We start from the raw sequence: 22,487 nt of genomic DNA, 5'->3' as shown, positions 1-22,487 counted from the left end.
GAATTGAAATTATTGACATTTAAAAAATAAATAAAATATATAAGTATATGTGCACACGCCAAATATTGAGAGAGTGTTTAAGTTGGAGAGAAAGGGACGAGAGGGAGAAACGCTGGTCTGAGGGAGAGAGAATGGTTGCTTGATGGAGAGGAGAGAGGGCTAATAGAGAAAAGAGAAAATAAATAAATAAATAGCATAGTACTGTAACAATGCTAAAATAAAATTAGCATATAACAAATCCAATGGAGTTGGTTTTGGGGTTTTTAGAGCTTGTTTGATAATGTTGTTCAAGTAACGTTGTTTGTATTTTTTAGAAATACGTGTGGGTGAAGAAGTGTGTGAAAATACGTGTAATGTTGTTTAAATACTGAAAACTGTTGTTTAAACTCACCATCTAAACAGCCCCTTAGAGCATTCACAATGGAAAATATCATCCTATTCTATTTTACCATCCCAAAAAATTACTTTATCAATTATACTATACCATTTTACAATACACCCAACATCCCAACTTTTATTTTCCTATTCTACTCATTAAAATAATATATATTACCCACTAAAATAATATAATATATTCCAATACAACTCTCTCTCTTTCTTCTCCCTCATCTCTCTTTCACTTTATCAATTAAAATTTATTATATTTTTTTACTAAAGTGCTACAGTGCCATCCTACATTTAGAATGGCACTGTACCACAATTGCAAAAAAAATTTGCAATTGTAACATTTTACAAGTTCGGCTACTGGGTTCTTTTTGTGTCTTTATGCTAAATTTTTTCTACATATACCATTTACAATTGCCAATGAGAATGCCCTTAGTATTCTAAATGCTAAAATTTAGGGCATCCAATGCTAGTGCACTGCTATTATTTTGAAAATTTTCTAAAAATGGGCACCGGCTGCTTCGCTCCCCAGCTCGAAGGATGAACTATAGTCGACGGCTTTGTTACATGCATGTCACTTGCAATAGTCTGTTAGTTTTTTTTTTTTGATGAATAATCTGTTAGTTTTTGGATCACCGCACACATACAGAATGAGCATTTTTTTTTTTTTTTAATGAGACAGAATGAGCCATTTGATAAAGCATACACAAGTTGACGAAAAATAAAATATCATATTATTAGCTCCGAAGGCAATGAAAAAATTGCTATGTCCGTTATAAACACAAATCCTCTATACTATTTTTGTGTACTGTTTCATCAATGATTGCGTGTTATGTTTTGATTTTATTTTCCTTATAAAATAATTAAAATTTAAAATAAAAAATAATCATACATATAAGTAGTAATTGGTAGAATATAGAATAATACATAAAAAGTAGTACAAAAGATTTGCATTAGTTTATAACACTTATAATAAATCTTCTTTTTTTTTTAAAGAAGAAAGAAAGGAGTGCAAATTAGCACTTTTATAATAAAAATGTTGTTATTGATAAGTAAAAAAAGTAATTTATGTGGTTAAAATTAGCACTTCTCAAATGTAATAACCCATACATAATTGAAATTTGATTTTATTAAAAAAATAAAAAATAAAAATAATTGAAATTTGATCTAAACTATCCTTTTGTTTATTTTTAGTAAGTAAGAAACTTCAAAGCTAACAAACACTTGGAAAAGTTCCGAAGTATGGCACCGACCCTTTCGCTTCGCGGCTCTTTCGCCAAACTCTGCCATTCTTTACGACCTCAACAAAACTCGAAAAAAACCTAAAAGCCTAAAAAGGTCTCGTTTCTCTGTATCTCTGAATAGTTAGTTTGAATGGAGAACCTGATCTCATTGGTGAACAAAATACAGAGGGCCTGTACGGCCCTAGGCGATCACGGCGAAGAGAGTGCTTTGCCCACTCTCTGGGACGCTTTGCCCGCCATTGCCGTCGTCGGAGGCCAGGTTTCCATTCTTTCTCAATTTTGCATTGTCTTGCTTTTCTTTTTTTTTTTTTTTTTCTTTTCTCATCTAAGTATTCATTTGTGTTTTCTTTTTGTCTAAATCCTAGATTTAGGTGTTTCGAAACATAGTATTGTTTGAATGTTAGAAACGTCTCTCTCTTGCATGAGCACGTGCGCATTTACAGCAACAACAACAACAAAAAAGGGTTTTGAGTTAAAAAGTAATCATAAGACATTGCTTATGGTAAACGTATTACAATGATTTATTAAAACCTGTAGTAGTTGGACTCATGATATTAATTAATGATTGTCAGTTTCATTGATATCTTTGATGAGTCCAATCAAACTGACAATCATTAATTAATATAGGATCCACATTCACGTCTATTAGTTATTAATAATCATCAGATATTAATCAGTTATTAATATTTATGTTTTTCATCGGTTATTAATAATCATCAGTTTCATGGCAATGCATGCTTCTACTACACACATAAATTCTTCTTTTGTCCTTTTTGCTTGCTGAAACTAAACTTATTTGAATTAATAATATTTGTAATCTAATTACTTCTAGAGCTCTGGGAAGTCTTCTGTGTTGGAGAGTATCGTTGGAAAAGACTTTTTACCTCGTGGAGCTGGTAATTTGTGTTGTCTATTATTTTCTTTGTTACAGTTGGAAATATAAAATTTATTTGCCTATGTTTATCACCCTGAAAATCTAAATGCGATTGTGTGCAGGGATTGTTACTAGGCGTCCTCTTGTCTTGCAACTTCATAAGATCAATGAAGGAAGAGAATATGCAGAATTTATGCACCTCCCTCGAAAAAGATTCACTGATTTTGGTATCCTTCTTTCCCCGCTCTCAGAAAAGAGGACTTTTAGTACTTACTATTGTTGACAAGTTATTTTATTTTGTCACAGTACGTAGTTTGGTAACTGAGCTAAGATTTCTTAATCCGTCTCATATGCTAATCTTAACGGTATACTGTGTAGCCGCTGTGAGGAAGGAGATTTCTGATGAGACTGATCGAGAGACAGGCCGAAGTAAACAAATTTCTAGTGTTCCGATACATCTTAGTATCTACTCCCCTAATGGTGAGATAGAACTTTTGATAATCTTATACTTTTTGTTGTAAAAAATATTGTGTAAGATAAGATTAATATGATTTTAAACAAAAAATGCTTTTTTCAGTTGAACTGATGTCAGCATAAAATGGTCTAGCATCATTATCTAGTTGGTGATTTTTACTTTTAGATTTAGCTCCAAATGCTTTGTTGATTTTTATGTGCAGTAGCTATAGGCTATAGCAATGGTTGAGCTATAGTATACCTTGTGTTAAGGGTCTCATATTTTACACTTGAGTTAAAGTGAGGTGTTAAGCAATGTGGCTTTGCCATTAATTTAGCTGTAGATCATTGTGCTTCACTTTTCAAATTGAGTTAAATTTGAGGATCAATGACATAATTTTTCACTGTTTGTAGGTCTTTGCATCTATGATTGGTTTTCAAGTAAATTAAAGTTTTAAACTGAGAGTTTCGCTTCATTGGGTGCATAGTATACAATTATGCTCTGTTAGGAATTACTCCTTGTTTTTAGGTACATTATCTTTTTGTAAAGCTATTTTATGCATATTGTTCACTGTTTGATCTTGGCAGTTGTGAACTTGACACTGGTTGATCTTCCTGGGCTTACAAAAGTAGCCGTTGGTAAGTTATGTGACTCTTTAATTATGCATGTTGGCTCTGACTCCATACAGATAATACCATAATAATTGAGCATTATTTTGTAAATTGGGGTATTGTAGAGGGTCAGCCAGAAAGCATTGTCCAAGACATTGAGAACATGGTTCGATCCTTCATTGAGAAGGTAATTGTTAAAAGATATTTTAAGATTCTTGGTTATCAATAAATATATTTGAAGATTCTTCTGAGTTCTGAGTTTTAATCTAATTTAATGAAAAACGGTGTTCACTGGGCTTGCTCTGGACTTTCTAAATAACTTCGGAATTTTATAAATATGTCAATGTTAATGCTAATTAGTTTTAAAGACCTCAGGAAACTAGCACCTGATGGATGCTTATGGAATTATGTAAATAATTTTCAAGTTCAATTACATGTTATTTTTCTTTTTGTGCTTTTACTTGTCATTTTTCATGTTTCTTTGAATTGAAGAAAATTTTTCCAGTGAGATTTTTATTGGACAATAACTATCTATTGTTGCAGCCCAACTGTATTATTCTGGCAATTTCTCCTACCAATCAAGATCTTGCTACATCTGATGCAATTAAGATCTCTCGTGAGGTAGACCCTAAAGGTAAGACATTTATCAACTTTCTCAAGGACCATCTTTCTTATCTCCCCTGCAAGTACTAACAAAATTTGATGAATTGATTAACTAGGCATATTGATGGATCACTCTAATTGGAAGTAGATTTCCTTTTTTATGCATTTGACATTGAACTTCAGTTTATTTGGCATACAAAATTTTCAGGGGAGAGAACATTTGGTGTTTTGACAAAGATTGATCTTATGGACAAGGGTACTGATGCGGTTGATGTAAGTTTCATTATTTCAACTAGAAGTTGTTCAGTTTTGGATTCAAGACTGCTCTTCTTAATAAATAATATTGTTGAGATTTTTCTCTTTATAAATGCATTTATGTCTGAAAGAGTCAAATAAACCTAATGAATGTGTTTTTATGAAGTTTAGTATTGATTGGTTTAATTTATCTAACTTGCTGCATTAGTTCAAAGTCTGTTTCTCTTGTCTTGTCATTGTGAGGTTAATGAGTAATATGTTCTTGCGTTGATTTTTATTCTAGCATCAGTTGATGGCATTTTTTATTTACTAATTACAAAATTCTATCACTTTTGAAAAATTTGAAGCGTGGATAAATTTTTCTTTAGAACTTATAGAGGTATTTCTAAATTCAGGTAGGTGGCCATTGAGGTCTAAGTGTCTAACACAAATGGCACCTCCTACCATTGTAAGAGCAGGGTGGAAGGTGAGGTCGTGGGTTCACAGCCTATAGGATGCATGTGTGACTCACCAATAAAAAGAGAAAACAGAAAAAAGAACAAAAGAAAAAAGATTTAGGAGAAGCAGGGGCGATGGAACATTAGAAGAAATGTTTTCTATGAACCTGATGGCTTTTGAGGTTTCAAAAAGTGTGGATTTTCATATCTTGGATCCATATTCTTGATGCATTTCGGGATATTTTTATTGACATAAAGTATTCAAATTCATGACAATGATATTTTTTTTTCTTGGTTTTTCAGATGCTAGAAGGAAGATCATATAAGCTACAATTCCCTTGGATTGGTGTTGTTAATCGATCTCAAGCTGATATCAACAAAAGTGTTGATATGATTGCTGCTCGACGTAGAGAACATGAGTACTTTGCTAATAGCCCAGAGTATAGGCATCTTGCAAACAGGATGGGTTCTGAACATTTAGGAAAGATGCTTTCTAAGGTACGTATGGTACCCTTGATGGGATGGGACTCATTGGAGATTTATACGATCTTATATTCTTTGGAGGGTATAAAATTTTCATGGAAATTCAATCTCTCTAATCCTATGATTAATTTCACAGCACTTGGAAACTGTTATCAAGTCTCGAATTCCAGGACTTCAGTCTCTTATCAACAAAACTATTAATGAACTAGAAGGAGAATTGAGCCGTCTAGGGAAGCCAATTGCATCTGATGCTGGAGTAAGCTTTAGTTTTTTGTTTTTTTTTTTTTTTTTTTTTTTGTTTTTTTTTTTTTTTGTCTTAATGTATACAATATCGTAAATTTGAGAAGTATAGCTTATCAGTTTTCAAGCTTTGGTAAGTCTCTCCCCATCTTGTATCATTTGCTCACATTTTGTACGCATGATCTTGCTCTATGTTTTCTTCTTGTTATATGATGCATTGTTAATACTGTTTTCTTTTCACTATGCAGGGAAAATTGTACATGATTATGGAAATTTGTCGTAATTTTGATCAAGTATTTAAAGAACATCTTGATGGCGTGTATGTCTTTTGATATTAACGTATTTTTTATTTTTCATGTTAATTGGAATGTGGTCTGTTCATTTCCTGTTGGCTTCTAAACCATCCTAAAAAACTGCAGGCGCTCTGGCGGTGAAAAAATATATAGTGTGTTTGACAATCAGCTTCCAGCTGCTTTGAAGAGGTTGCAATTTGACAAACATCTTTCAATGGAAAATGTGCGAAAGCTAATCACTGAAGCAGATGGGTATCAACCTCATCTAATTGCTCCAGAACAAGGATATCGTCGTCTTATTGAATCTTCCTTGGTTACTATTAGAGGTCCTGCAGAGGCTGCTGTAGATGCGGTATGCATTCAGATGTACACAATTGTTTGCTCATATTATGCCATGTGGTATTTGCACCATGAGCAAAATCATTCTCCCACTGTGAAGCATTCCAAAGCAGTCTTTTTACTGAATTCTTTTGAAATAAGTTAAAAGTGTTTGAATTTGATCTTTCTTACCTTTGGAAAGGTGATGCTGTGTGCTTGTTTTGTGTACTTGCACAGAGCAGGCAAATTTCATAATTGAGGTTATGGTATTCCTACCAAAGGTAGTTCTACCTTTCTTCTTTTTTCTTTTTTTTCTGACAACATGCTGTTTGACAGACCTGTCGTCTTTTCAATCATGTTATTGTTGCTTTACTCTTGTGATTTTACCTTCTTCTTTCTGCATTTAAAATTTTAACCTTTCTATTCCTGTAAGTTTTATCTATTATTCGGTCATACTTTGGGAAGGACACCCAGTTTTGAGTTTCAAGCATCATGGATTGCTGCCTTAGAACAATAGAAGGCCAGCGTTTAGAGAAGCATTCAGAACAAGGCTTATTAAATTTGTTATATTAAGCATTGAATATCTTTTTAAACCAAATTGGTATGGATTAGGTTTGTGTTTATCAGATTTTATATTCTGCTTGATTTGTTACATAGTAATGTTGCAAATTAGATTATTGTACTCATTCAATTATTTCACAATTTCAGGTTCATGCTATACTGAAGGATCTGGTTCACAAGGCTATGGCTGAAACTATGGCAAGTCATTCAACATTGCTACCTTTTATTTTCTGTTGTAATATTGAATATTGTTCTAGTAATACATATTTATATGCTAATTAGGGGCGCAAAAATGCTTAAGCATTCAGGAGTTTAACTGGAATTTTTTAACTGTGGTTTCTCCACCATGTCATGTCCTAAATTGTCTTGTTGTTGTGGCTCACGTTGTGTCATGTTCTTGTCCTTGGTTCATAGCATGTAACTTAATCTGTGAGCTTCACCTAATCAGCTATCTAAATGCATCATAAACGGTGGTGTTGGAAAACAACGAGTAGGGGAATTATTAATTCCTAGAATTTCTTTTTCCCCTCAGATAGCTAAGTATATGTTTATTTCTGTTGCATATAGGAGCTGAAGCAGTATCCCACTTTGAGAGTGGAAGTCGGAACTGCAGCTATTGATTCATTGGACAGGATGAGGGGAGAAAGCAAGAAAGCAACGTTACAGTTGGTTGATATGGAATGTTGTTATCTAACTGTTGAATTTTTTCGCAAACTTCCCCAAGATATTGAGAAAGGTGGAAATCCAACGCACTCAATTTTTGATAGATATAATGATTCATATCTCCGGCGAGTTGGTAAGTAAGGATGACTTGATCCAAATTATAAAGTTTTAGTAAAAAATATTGTGTTAAATTCCCTGACTTGAGGGTCTGGCTTGAACTTAACCCCTCTACTTTGAACCAATAAGCTTTAGCTTAATTGATTTGAGTGGTTTTGAGGAGTTTACGCATTCATAGTTCAATCTTTTGATGAGGTTCTTCTCTGCATGTTGAAAGGAGTATGATAAAATTCAATTATACTGCAGGTTCTTTAGAGTTTGATACATTGAAAAACTGCAGGTTGTGTTATATTCACACTGTAATAATCAGGGTTCCCTTCTTGTTCTTATTTATTTCTTGCAATCATACAGGAACCAATGTCTTGTCCTATGTCAATATGGCTTGTGCAAGTTTGAAGAACTCTATTCCAAAGTCTGTTGTCCATTGTCAAGTGCGTGAGGCAAAACGCAGCTTACTTGATCATTTCTTCACAGAGTTGGGTAAAAAGGAGGTGAGAATTCCGACTTACCCTACCCATTCCTTTACCTTTTTCTACAGAAATAAAACATTATTCCAAGTACTTTCTATAACTTTATTTTTTTCTTTTGCAGTCAAGACATCTGGCCAAATTGCTCGATGAGGATCCAGCAATCATGCAACGCCGCACCAGCCTTGCAAAAAGGCTGGAATTATATAGAAATGCCCAAGCAGAGATTGATGCAGTTGCTTGGTCCAAGTAGACGGAAGCAGACTTCACTTTTCCTTAATTAGAAGTTGGATTTTATTTTTTCTTGCAACAAGTCAGGGACCCTAGATCTCTCTATAGAGGATGCTTGGTAATGCCATTAAGTTATAAGGGTCTTGGATTCTTAAAAGGTCTTTTTTTTTGGAAGTTAGATCTTAGGGATAGGATTGGTAGTGATTCTTTGATCCTTGAATGCCAACACTATACCTTGGTGTGTGAGGGATGACTTGGGAGCATATTTGCCACGGCTACATTTAAATATTGGTTTAGAATAAATTTTAGCCATGAAAAGTGTTGACCGAAGTTCATGCAATGAGGTGAGAACATATTTTTTCCCCTGTTGAAATGAACTTGTTAGAAGCCGAGTACGGTTTGTTATGTCTGTTAGGTAATATGGATGTTATCAATTAGGTAATATGTACTATAGGGAGGGGAGTTGGTCGAATATGACGGATTTCCAAACCGACCTAACCCTAATAAGATAATTTTGAAATTCTCAAAATGTGTATGGTACGAGTTTAGATTCAAAATTTTAAGTCATATGTCTTAGGAAGGACTCAAGGTTTTATATCTTTGGTTGTTTAAGCCCACTTCAATTTTGTACTTTTAATAATTTATTAAGGGTAAAATACTATTTTATTTTCTAAACTATCAAAAATATGTTTTTCGTTCCAAAACTTTAACAATTTTATTTTTTTTCCATAAATTATTAAAAAGTTCATTTTTCAACCTTAAACTATTGAAAATATTTCACTTTCGTTCTTAAACTTTAAGAAAAAATCATTTTTTATTTTTCATAACTAAACTATTAAAAAAATCTTTTTTCATGCATATTTTTGTCTCTAAACTATTGGAGAAAAAAAAACCTATTTACAAAGTTTAGTAGAAGAAGTCTGCTTAGCTGTGACTGGCACTGTTCAAGTCACTTCCTTATTAATAAAACTGATAAAATTGTTGCCCACTATTTAATATGGCTAGGAGGTGATATGTAAAGCATTCAATGCGAAGGTTACAGGCTACCCCAAACTAGAAACTTCCTCCATGATCTTTTATTCCCACTCGGTACACCTCAGAGTACTTTTGACTTATCTCTTTACCTCCCTGAGCAACCCTCCTCTTCAGGCTCGTGGCCTGTGGCATTGTCACCCCACACTGCGACTCTTAAACTTCATCCTTGGTCCTCAGGCACCCACAAAAATGAACAATATTTTTTTTTAATTAAAAATGAAGGATAAAAAATTAATGAATAAAATTAATTCTTTTTCTTTTCTTTTTCCCATCAAATGACCACTTCCTCAGGGAGGAATGAGGCATTGATGTCACTTATTTGTTCCTTTTGGTTTATGTTGACTTTAAGTCTTTATAATATGAAAGATCAATAGTGCAAAACATTATAGCTTATTTAGACGCCCCTAATTTTAAACTAACTTCTAAATTTCTTTTATCTTATTTAACTAAGTGCAGAATAAGGTTAAATGATACGTACTAAACCGAAACTACTCTTTAGTGCATAAATATAAACAATAAACAATAAATAATAAATGTAAAGCACAAAGAGTAAAGGAAAAGAGATACAAACATAAGATAACATCGAGATGTATTATCGAAGAGGAAGCCAAAGTACTCAACGAAAAACCTCTCTGCAGCCCTCCAAGCCAAAATGATCCACTATTGAATAAAGTTAGAGTACAAGGATATCAAAAATACCCTCCAAGCCTAATCTATCAACTATACTTGAACCCTCCGAGTTCCAACTCCTAACGGACTTCACTGAGTCATTTTTTCACTAGTTATCTGAATCCCGCAATTAGCTCCAAATTACACCTGCCAATCGATGGCTTCTTTCAATGCTTCCCACATGCATCAAAACAACTCTCAACACTCAGATTGGGTGAGGTATGTGTTTGGGCTAAGAACCTCTTAAGGATTTGTAATTAGAGAGGTAGGAGTAAAGGAAAACTAAGAAAAATTTTGTAGATGATTGTGAGTTTATAATCTCTAACGCTTAAGTGTATTTCTAGGATTTTCCCTCTGAAAGTCTCCTTACAATTTCGTGCGTAATGTAGACTTTTATAATGTGGGTAAAGAAATTAGGAAAGAACATTAAAACAACCTAGCAATGAGTTTTGCGGCTCATCTCGCAAGTTGATCCAGTTGTGAGAAGAGTCGCAAAATGCCTCCTGACACTTGACTCTTCAGCTTCCAGCATGTGCTTCTCACATGGTCTTTCGCAGGTTGTCCACTCACGAGCCAGTTGCGAGCAAGTCATGAAATGCTCTGTTCTTCATAATTCTTCAAAAACTCTCACACTCATCCCTTACATTAAGTCCCACAAACATACAAAGAAATTATTGACAAAATACAATCAAATTTAACACGAAATTAAAGCCAACAAAACTTAATTGAAAATTATAACTTTGCATAATATTTATACTTGATATTGATATTGTATTTTGTTCGATCTCAGTAAGCGTGCCAAAATGTTGATTTAAGCCCTAAAAGGCAAAAATCGAGAAAATGGGGAACAGCATGGAAAAAAATTTCTACTTACCTTGATCGGGCATCGGAATAAACCATCCAAGATTTCCAAATACCAAAAATGCCATTTTTGGCAAAGTTTGACCAATTCTGACTAAACCCTAACTGGGAGTGATCAAAACATTGACTTTGTATCTAACTGTCAAATCGAGGTAAATTTTAAAACATCCTAACGACCATAACTTTCGCTTCGAAACTACAGTTCATAGGCCAAAATGGAAGCTGAAACAAATAAAATATTAAGAAAATACCGAAAACCCTAAATAAAGTACATTATTTTTCAGGTCAAAAGAGTTGTTTTAAAGCATTTTTGTGCAATAAACTATACCGATTCAGCCACGAATGGTGTACTATACTTGAACCATATTGAAGTATGATGAGTCATCTACTTTCCACAAAAAGGGCTCAGCGATATCTACTCTGAAGTAGGAGAACATGAATTTTCTAAAAATAGTGCTATTAAATTTCTTCCATTGCGTCACCTTCCTTCTAGATGCAACATCTCGATGACTGTAGCTCCAAATCATTTAAGGTAAAGGCCTATGAAAACTAGACATCTAGAACTCTCTAGGGACACTAAGAAATAAAATCTCCAAAAGGCCAACAAATAGCAGCTCGAAAATATGGTTAAAAGGAGGAAAAAGACGAAAAGTAAAATTATGTTTGCATCAAGGCAATTTGGGTGATATTGCTGCAACATCTCACCCCTCTATAAATAGACCCCCCTCCCCTCTAGCCATTTCATGCACAAAAATTCCAAAATTTCTGTGTGTGTGTGTGTGTGTAGAATTTCTTTAGTTTTTAGTTTCTCTTTCTTTTTATTTAGAAAACCCCTCACTTAAATGGAAACTCCAGCCCTCTTTTTCACCATTTTCACACCTTCAAAGCTCTTAGGTATGTTTGGTAAGCCTTGTAATAAAAATGGGTAGCTTTGTTCATAGTTACACCATTTTCTTTCCTTCTCTCTTTGTAAATACATCATTCTATATATATTGAAATGCTCTCTTTTTTTATGTTGTTCATCTAATCTTTTTCTCTTTACATATTGTTCAATATTTCTCTATGTTTATGCTCTTTATTCCTTAAAGCTTTCTCTACACATTTAAAATAAATAAATAAAAATCATTTTAACCATTTTCTCTTTGTTGTCTTCTCTCTTTAAATCCATTGGAAAAAAAAAAAAAAAACCCAACATCTTTGATAAATCCTCATCTTCCTAATTAGAAGGTTTATGGAGGATTTTTTTTGGGTGCACGACCTCCCTTAATGGGAAGATGGCGATTTACCATAGATGGGTGGTTTCTCTTAAGTGAGTTCTAAACCTTGTTCGTAAGCATAATATGGTATGTTTTCAAGAAAATGGTAGAGATCTTCATGACTCCCATTTCCCAACATGGAAAAGAACTCATAAGCTTGGATGTGACAAGATTATGGCTTATTTGGGAGAAATTTCTTTAAAAAGAATTTCAAATCAACCCATTTACATTATTGTCTCATCTTTAAATTCCTTTAAATTCAAGCTTTAACACTATTGTCTTGTTTTTAATTTCCTTTAAATTAAAGCTTTTACATTATTGTCTTGTCTTTAAATTCCTTTAAACTCAAACTTTTACATTATGTCTTGCTCTTAAATTCTTTAAATTCTTATTTTTACATTCAAGCCTTTAAATATTGTGCTCTTTCAGTTTATGCACTTTATCTTTAAGCTTGTTTTATTTTCCATATTCCCTTTCTCCTGTGCAAAAGGGTTTAAGGGTGCTAGCTAGAGAGCTAGCACCATAACCCTAGGCTACAAAATAGTAAAAATCTTGGGTAAACAAAGCTCTAAAAATGTGTTTTCCAAAAGATTTAAAAAAAAAAAAAAGTTCCAATGGCCATCCATTTTTCTTAAAAGTAAACATTTTCAAAGAGAAGTTTCCCTCTTAAATCCATAAAAGCTTTCCAAAGGGGCATTTTTCAAATCCTTCTCTCAAAACCTTTCTTTTCTTCAAAATGATTTGCAACCTAAAGTTTTGTGTATCTTCTTTAAAAAAAATGGAAATTCCTTTTTTGAATTTCTTTTAAATGGGTCTAAATTAAAACTTGTCCATAAGCACAATATGGATATGTTTCTGGGAAAATGGGACTCCCATTTCCCAACATGGAAAAGAATTCATAAGCTTGGATGTGATAAGGTTTAAGACTTATTTAAGAGAAATTTCTTCTAAATTTCTTAAAACAACCTTCTTAAATTTCCCTCTTTTTTTTTTTTTTTTGTAAACCCATGGAAACCATTTTCTTTAAATCAAACACTTTTCTCATGTTTTAGCTATGGTTCTAAAAATCATTTTCTAAAAAATTATGTTTAATTTCTTTTGATTTGAACTTTCTTTACAAATTATTTTCAAGCTTAAAATTTGTTTTCATGAAAACTTCTTGGCTACCTCTTTTTATAAATTTTTTTTTAAAAAAAACACAAAGTTTAATTCCTTTTGAAAGTTGGATAAAAACTATTGTTTTCACTAAAACCATGGAAACCATTTTCTTAAAATAAAATGGTTTTAATGTTAAAGCTTTCATTCATTTAAAATCTCTTTCAACCAAGTTCTTTCTATCCTAAAGACAAACAAAAACTATGGTTTTCACTAAAACCGTGGAATGTATTTTAAAATTTAAAAAAAAAAAAAAAAAAAAACCCAAACTCTTTTTCATAAAAAAAAAAAAATGCTTTTATTTTCCAAACACATTTTCTTAAAAATTAGCACATTCTTTATGCTTCAAAGAGAACCATTTTTCATGTAAAATCAAGAGAAGCCATTTTTCAAAAAAGAGGTAAACCTTAGTTTCTAAATAAAACCTTTCCAAAAGTCATGAGTTTTCCTAAAAAGAAATTGCTCATCTTTCTAGAGGTAAGTTTTAGGTCTTTTTTTTGAGTCTTTTGGAATTGCATTCTTTTTTAGGTTTGTGTCTGTTGTTAATTTTTATCTAACCAATAGACACCAATCAAGCTAACATATTCCCCCCTTCCCTTGCCACTAATGTTTTGGTTTATTATGTTTGTGCATGAGAATGAGAAAATGAAGAATAAATTTGCTAAAAGGTCACATCTTTCCTTTCCTCTCCTTTTATTTTATATTGCATATATTCACATATTAGGTATGTAATTAATATTATACTCACATGCTAGTTATACATATTTAAATTTAGCCTTCACATGCTATATACATATATTTCAGATGTTTTGATTGTAAATACCCTTTGAAGTAAATATTCACATGATATGTTATATGCAAATAAATACTCACATGTGGGTGTGTGTGTGTGTGTGTTTTGTTTGTACAAAACCCATTTCAAAAACCAAATGCCAAGTATTTAATTTAAAATTAAAATGGGGTACTATCCTTTAGATAGGCGGTGTGGGATATCTAACACCTTCCCACCCATAACCGAACTTCCAAGTTCAAGATCCTTGATTCAAGGCTTTGGTTTACCTTAATTAATCAATTACCCTTGAATTGGTTTTTAATTCATTAGGTAACTAAAAAAAGAACTAGACAAATAAGTGACCAATCACACCTAATACAAAACCATTGATTAGTGGCAGCTCTTAAAAATAAAATAAGAAAAAGAGATTTGTGTGTGTGCGCGCACACACACCTCACTCTAGAAACACATATACACAAATGAGTCACATCACCAAAGACCCAGTCTGCGACAAGCCAAGAAAGAGAAAGGCCTTTGAAAAGCCTTCCTTTTTGTGGCATCCACAACTTTGCGACTCCATTGGGGATTGTTAGTGAGATTAGGCCTAGAATTTTTATTTTTAATTCCAACATCATCATTTCATGAAATAAATTTTATGCTTGGCTTTTGACTTATTATTTTTCTATATGCATATACATGCTTTCTTTTCTTACATATGCATATCTTGCTCACATGTTGTGTGTTGTATTTTATTTGCTTTCCTTATTGTATGGAAACCATAAGTTAGAGATTTAATTCATGCAACACTTTGTATACATATTTTGTGCTTGTGCCAAAAAGCTTTGCCCTTTGAATTTTCAAAATGCATAACATGTCCCTCATTGTCATGGGTCAAACCCAGACCCGAGGTGAAGCTATAAAGCAATAATACCCTCTTACCTTAGATAGTTTTGGAATAAAAATAAACATCCTCCTTATAACTACCTATGTGGTCAAGGAGGTGAGTTGAAATGATTCCCCTTGGATCCACTCTATTTCACAACATCTATGTAGGGCGGAATACAATGACCAAGGTCCCCATTCTCTAGAATTCTAGCTGAGCTAGCATGACTATCAGTGTTATAAATTATTTTAATCATAAATTTGCATGCTTGTAAGAGATACAACTCAATGGAACCCTCGTTAGGAAGTGTGTGGGAGCCATAAATGGAGGGCAATCCCTTCGATTAGGTGGGCTTTAATGCCAAACACCTTCCCAAGCTAGCCCAAACCCTAACTTCAAATCTTTGGTCTCATCACGCGTAAGCCTCTTCTTAAGGGTCAAAAAGAGTGGATCTTGGATGCTCTGTCATCTCCAAATCAAACCCTGGACTAGAATATAAGCACGTTGATTTGTAATATCTGTAGTTTATCTTATTGTTTTGTTTCATTTAAGTTTTGTTGGGTTCGGAGGAACTACAATGCAGTAGCACATTTAATTGCTAGTCTTGCTTTAAACTCCAACCAATCCTTTTGTTTTAATAAGGATAATCTCCCCCCCCCCCCCCCCCCTTCTTCTATCAAGGCTATCTGCAAGGGAGATGCCATAGTTTGTTCTTCTGTTTCAACTTAATGACATTGCAGATTAGCAACAACAAAAAACCTAAATCAAGTGACAACCCCCGTCTCCACCCTAAACTTGAGTTAGTGACGCAATCTTGGATCAGAGTGTAGGATGCATTTAAACCGAACAACAACTAAAAGAGTTGTTCAATTGGTAACTGTGCATGGTGGCATTCGTGGGCCACAACATAGGGCACCCTCACAATGAACAAAGTCTTGAGAATAAGGCTTGATTTTAGTATTATTGTAAAATTATATGCTTATAAGTAGGGCTGTCCAGATTCAACCGAAGCCCAACAACCCGGCCAAACCGCTTGACGCCAACCCAATTCTGGCTTGAACCAAAGGTCCAGTCGGTCGGCGGCGGGTTTCCGTTCTCAAAAACCGACGCCGGCGGGTCAAGTGGCAGGTTTGCATCTCCAAAACCCGAGCAACCCGAACCTGACCAGAGCTGGAAAAAAAATCCAGCCAAATCCTGCAAAAACAAGCTAGATCCGTCGAGATTTCAACCAGATCCGGCTAGATCTGGTAGGATTGAGCCAGATCTAGAAAAATCCAAGAAATTTTTAGCGAAAAAATACAGATTTCGGCAAGTTTTTCCACTTTCCGGCGAAATTTTCCAGTTTCCAACGGGTTTTCCAATTTCTAGCGGGATTTTTCAAATTCTGGGGATGCTTTTTTTTTTTTTTCAAATTTCAATGTCGTTTTTTATTCCAGCGACTGAACTGGCCCGACCAACACTAACCCTCTCCCGAAACTAACTCAACCGATTTTTCCGACGGTTGGTTTTGGGTTCCTTTGCCCTCCACTCGACGTTGGCGAGTCGAGTCCAGGTTGGGTCCAAAACCGACCCGGCCCAACCCATGAACAGCCGTACTTATAAGTGTACATGTAAAAACAATATGCTTATATATATTTTTAGCATTTATGTAGATTGAAATGTGTAAGGTTGTATTTAAGTTTGAAAGATATCAAATAGTTGGGGTTTAATTGATAGCTCAATAGTGGTGCCCCATGTTTGCTATATATTTGATCAAATTTCATACTAAACTTTTCAATTTTTAATTTTTTTTTTTACAAATTAACGCATATAGAAGGAAGAGAGAATGAGATTGTAAAATTATAGTTTTTAATAGTATAATATTAGTGAATCTAATTATATAAGTTTATAAATGAAAACAATAGTTTATTATTAATTAGGCTAAAATACAAATTAAACCCTCTAAATTTGGCTGAAATTCATTTCAGTCTTACAACTTTGTTTTTGTTCAATTTAGTCCTTTAAAATTTAAATTTATTCAATTCAAGTATTCTATCCAATTTTATTAAAAAAAATTTCCTTAAAAATATTATTTTCACATAAAAAAATCTATGAAAATTAATTAAAAAAATTTATATAAAATTTTTTTTCAAACAAACTTCTTTTTTTTTCATTAGTTAATTATACATTTAACAACAATTTTTTAAAACAAAATTGGACAACATTTCTAAATTAAATAATTTTAAAACTTAGAGTACTCAATTGAACAAAAGTAAAGTTAGAAAGTTAAAATGAATATCAGTCAAATTTAGAAAGTGCACTTTGCATTTAGCATATTAATTATTATAATAAAATTTCAAAAGATTAAAAAAATGTGTTCGTTTATTATAAATATAGGAAAAAGATTAGTTAATTAAGTACCTAATGAATAAACTTGATCTTTTTTTAATAAAAAAATGAATCATTTTTGTGAATATATAACCTAGTTCGGTGATAAATTTAAACTCCATTTATATTTTCAAATAAAATTAAATAAATTAGTTATGAACTTTTAATAGCTTTGACAAAACTCAGTCAAGTTGATTTACAACCCTACCTCTGCGGACCCTGCTGCAGCCTGCAGGCTTTTGGCAACCGCATGAAAAAAAAGTCTCATCAAACCATTAATTTTCTTCATGTGAAGTGTTGGTTTATTAATTAAATATAGTGATTTTTAATTATGAATTTTGCTTATGTGTGTTTACGGATATATAATAATTTTTATTTTTAAAAAAATAAATTTTAAAAATTAAAAAAATATTAATAATTTTTTAATTTTTGAAAAAATATTAATAATTTTTTAATTTTTGAAAAAATATTTTTTTAAATAAATAATTTAATGGATGCATTAAGATCACATATTAACCCGAGCCTTTAATTATAACTACCTTGACTAATGCTAATATATAGGATCACGGACTGCCGTCCCCTTGTCTTCCGTGCATGATGGTTTTGCATTAATGATCTTTCTCTTTAGTCATTACTCTACTACGTATTATTATTAAAATAAAACTGATGTATAATACTTTAAATACGATACCTTAAGTTTTTCTTTTAAAATTTTGTTATGTAATAATTTAATTAAAAAATATATTTTTATTTTATAAAAAAAAAGTCATATAACAGAATATTAAGATGAGAACTTAAGAAATAGTACTTAAGTATTGTACTTAAGTCTTACTTTTATTGTCAAATTTCTTGTAACTGAATTGACACCTCCTCATGTACAAAATGTTTGGGGGTCTAGAGGGAAAGAGTTCGAACTGCGGAGTTAGCAGTATGTTGTAATTATTTTTCAAAAAAAAAATCTTACCTTTATTATTATTATTATTATTCAAGCAATTATAATAAGAAACATTTGGAGAATAAGAAAGCAAAGGACTATCAATATAATAAAAAATTTTAAAAAGAAAAAAGAAATAACATGCAACAATAATTAACCAAGTACTTAATGAATAAACAGCATTGTTTGATCTTCCATTGCCAGGATTTTTGCATTAGAGATGTCATACTTAAGCATATTTTAATACAATTAACATGTAATGCTCTTTCTTGATTTCATAGAAATAGTTGCTTGATCTTATCTCTTTTATTGGATAGTGGAGATTGATTATTATGGTTAATTAATGTGCTCGTTTAAATGAAAATACTTCTGGAATAATTGGATATTTAGCAAATATCATTATACATTCTTAGTGTGATGGTTACTTCACAAGTATAAATGTTTATGAGGTGTCGAGAGTAAGGGTTGAGTTCAAATTTTCAAGAGGAAGTTTCACACACAAACACACACACATATATATATATATATTTATTTATTTAGATTAGAATATAATAGAATTTTTATATTGTATAAAAATTATATATAAAAAAAAAGAGGCTGTATAGCAAGTGAGATTATAGGTTAAAACAACGTACGTGTGCCAGCTAGATTAATTTAGAACCATACAGTGCATGTAAAAGTGTAAAACAATTCCGCATAATAAAAAAATTAAAAAAATAAAAAAGAGAAAAAGAGAGTAGTATATATGTAGATATAAATAGAAAAGACTTTTAATAAATTGGGTTTGGGACGTTGATTGTTAGATGTTGAGAGAGCGGAACAGAGACAGTTTTGTGATTTGATTTTGATAGGAAAAGAAAAGGACATGAATGATTGATGAGGTGCATTTAGTTATACAGGTGGGAAAACCTGTGCCTTTAAATGCTCTATACCCGCAAAGCTATCTAATCTAAATCTAAATCTAAATCTAATAAGATCGAGCTACCACCCTGGTCGTTGCATTCATGATTCAACTCAGTCGACCAGGTCTTCGGCAAGAAAACGGAAACACTTATCCGCAAAAACAAAACCCTCATGCACTTCCAAATTAAGTTGTCGTCATTTTTCTTCAACTACGTACTCCCTCTCTCTCTCTCTCTCTCTCTCTATATATATATATATGAATACCATTAATAATTCTATCCGCTAACCACTACCATATAGCTGGAGTCAAGACTTTTCAAAACATCAAAATGAATCTGTATAATATACTATTAATAAATTCTAACTGTTCGCCCTAAATTATGAGGTCATTTCAAATGTATGTCTTTTTAAAGTTTTCCTTTTTTTTTTTTTGGGTAAACAAAAAAAAAAAAAGTAGAGGGGCGATCTATGTGGCTTTTTTGGGGTGACTATAGTAACATCTTAGTAGCTCCTTACTTGCTCTCAGGTGAGACCTCATATTTTCGGTTTGTATGAAGAATTCACTTATTTTTTAAGTCGACCGTTTGGGATAGAGACGAGATATAAGAAGTACCAACACACAGCTAGTTATTTGAAACTCGTGAGACTTATTGGCCCAGTATCTTATCAACTAGACCACCCAAATGTTGATTCTTTTAATTATTATTTTTGACTAAAAACAAATACTATCTTATAAATGGGAAGCGAAAGAAAACACGCAAGAAAGAATTTATGGTTCCGTTTGGTCATCAATAGGGGTGGATTCATTTTCTTTTCTTAATTTTTTGAATTCATTTTTCGTTTCTCAAATTGTGTATTCATTTTCTCTACCCAACCCATTTTAGATACTGCATTATTTTTTGGTCTAGTTTTTGCTTCTTTTTTTCACTTTATACTTTTCAATTAAAAATTCAACACAAATTGAGAGAGAGAGTGTATGTTTTTTTATGGGACAAGTCAACATTAGTGGGATCCACAAATTTGATTTTTATGAAAATGTCACTGTATTCATTTTCAAAAAAAATGAAAATACCAAAAAGCTGTATTCAGTTTTTGCATTCAAATCCTTTATATATATATATATATATATATATATATATTGGAAATGAAAACTGAATACAAAAATAAAACCAAAGAAGTTTTATAGCGGTAGATCTCATAAAAAACTAAAAATGAATACAGAATACATCTCTTTTTTATTCAAACCAAACAGGCTGGCTTTGCGATTGGAACTTTGAAAGCTCATCAACTTCGGGAGAATACATTTCGCATGTCCGGTGTGCTGCATTCCCACTACTTCATACCTAGGATTATGCAAGAGTTGTATAGGAAAATATTTCTTTTTTTTTAAAAGGACAATTATATCTCATAGGAAATAATTAGCACGAAAACAAATTATACAAATTTTATAAAAGAAAAAAAAATTCATATTTAATTTTTTTTATAAACATGTCTTTAATCTTAGTAATATCTGAAATGGTGTATATTATCATATTATTTTGCTAACTTTATTTCTCACATTATATACTAGATTCACCTGAGGTTGATATTTTGTATATGACAGATATGGTTTTCTTTTACTCTTTGGTGAAATGATTAGCTAATGAACATTGGCCTATAAATTTAAATAACAAAATTTAGTAACAAAATTGGTTGTAATCTAAAACTACAATCTTATTTAATAAACTAAACATTACTACATATTTTAGAAATTTAACTGTCGATTGTAAGTTTTTTATACTCTTCATACACATGTCAAATTTTATATCAATCGAATATTATTTATTATATAATTTATAAGCATATATTTTATGCATAATTTTTAGCTAAAAAAACTTGCAATTTAAACAACTTATTGATGACATAGCTATTGATTTTTAATTTTTTAAAAATTTTGCAAGTATGAAGAATATAAGAAGACGTAATCCAATGGTGGATTTGTTAAAATTCTCACTTCTAATAAAAAGATATTGAAAATTGTAGCTTAAGGCTACAACCAATTTTGTAGCTAAATTTTGTTTAATTTAAATTTATATATTATTTAAATTTTATTTTTATCTATTTTTGTTTTATGTTCTCTTATTTGAATTGAAAAGGAAAAAAAAAAAAAAACATTTATGTGAAAACAATAGAGATCATATCAGGTTTATCTGATCCATAAAAAACTGGGGATGGGTCATATACTTTGCAATCTTGATTGCAAAGTATATGACCCATTGTCAAAATTAGATGCATGACTACCATTAGCCAATGTTTAATTTACAACCTACATTTCATTTTATAGAATTAATTCAATAAGCATAATTTGGGAGCACAACTTGGAATTTTTTTTTTCTTCATGCATCTTGAGTGTGGGTGTGAGATTAAACCTTGACTATTTTTATTGAAGAAAATAAAAAATGTCATTTGACCAAAAAGTCATTGGAAACTTAGAAATAATCCAACATAAAATACTTGCTAAATTTATATTTTATTATCAACAAATGAAGATTTTTTATCAGAAAATAAGAGAATTAAAACAAATTATTTATTGAAAAAAAAAAAGAGACTTGAATGTCTCCACATTACACGGTCATTAAAATAAAAACACCTACTCTCCCTTGGTGTAGTAGTCACTCTAGAAATATAAATATTTGTGGGGTGTGGGGGGCAAGGGTCGAGGTTCAAGTCTATAGGAGAGAGTTTCACACACATATACACTTAGATTAGGTTGCACATGCATGTATACTTTTTGGCCGTTGATGGACTACTTATGATCAGGTGGCTCCATCTTACGGATATCAAATTTTACACCCATTGAGAGCAATGATTTTTTTCTCGTCCTAGGCTATATATGTACAATGTTCACGTTTTTACATTATGTCTATGTTCTTTCATATTTATTACTTAAAAAATATAGGCATCTGATCTGATATATTATTGGAGACATTATCGTGTGAAACATCTCACATCACAATATTAATTTTCGTTTAAGATATAGCATTCATGATCACTTCTAGCTACTTTAATTGTCTCCATCTCCCTGCTCCCCTTTACCCTGGATACAATCACTGTTTTCTGTCAGTTTGTAGCATAGAAAACACAGATTTTTATGGGACAAGTGTTGGTGGGATCCATAAATTTGGTTTTTAGGTAAAAGTTATTGTATTTATTTTCAAAAAAATAAAAATACCAAAAAATTGTATTCAATTTTTGCATTCAAATCGTTTTTTTTTTTATATACTAAAAATAAAAACTAAATACAAAAATAAAACCAAAGAAGTTTTATAGCGGTAAATCTCATAAAAAACTAAAAATGAATACAGAATACATCTCTTCTTTACTCAATTAAACCAAACAGGCCTATGGCTTTGCGACTGGAACTTTGAAAGCTCATCA

General features: G+C 31.9%; 1 protein-coding gene across 1 annotated transcript; it reads left to right on the top strand.

Moving 5' to 3' along the window:
• The first annotated feature begins 1,758 nt into the window (after nt 1-1,758).
• LOC142616291 (dynamin-related protein 5A) lies at nt 1,759-8,754 on the top strand. Its single transcript, XM_075789170.1, has 16 exons — nt 1,759-1,887; nt 2,461-2,524; nt 2,625-2,729; nt 2,881-2,982; nt 3,544-3,594; nt 3,693-3,754; nt 4,111-4,201; nt 4,379-4,443; nt 5,166-5,360; nt 5,482-5,601; nt 5,834-5,904; nt 6,005-6,230; nt 6,905-6,955; nt 7,325-7,553; nt 7,889-8,028; nt 8,129-8,754. Exons 1-16 carry the CDS (start codon nt 1,759-1,761, stop codon nt 8,255-8,257), a joined length of 1,830 nt encoding a protein of 609 aa, XP_075645285.1. The 3' UTR covers nt 8,258-8,754.
• The last annotated feature ends 13,733 nt before the right edge of the window (nt 8,755-22,487 follow it).

The sequence above is a fragment of the Castanea sativa genome, chromosome 11 (genome assembly GCF_040712315.1).
Source record: "Castanea sativa cultivar Marrone di Chiusa Pesio chromosome 11, ASM4071231v1".
NCBI classification, from domain to species: Eukaryota; Viridiplantae; Streptophyta; class Magnoliopsida; order Fagales; family Fagaceae; genus Castanea; species Castanea sativa.
This window is presented reverse-complemented; position numbering and strand designations above follow the sequence as displayed.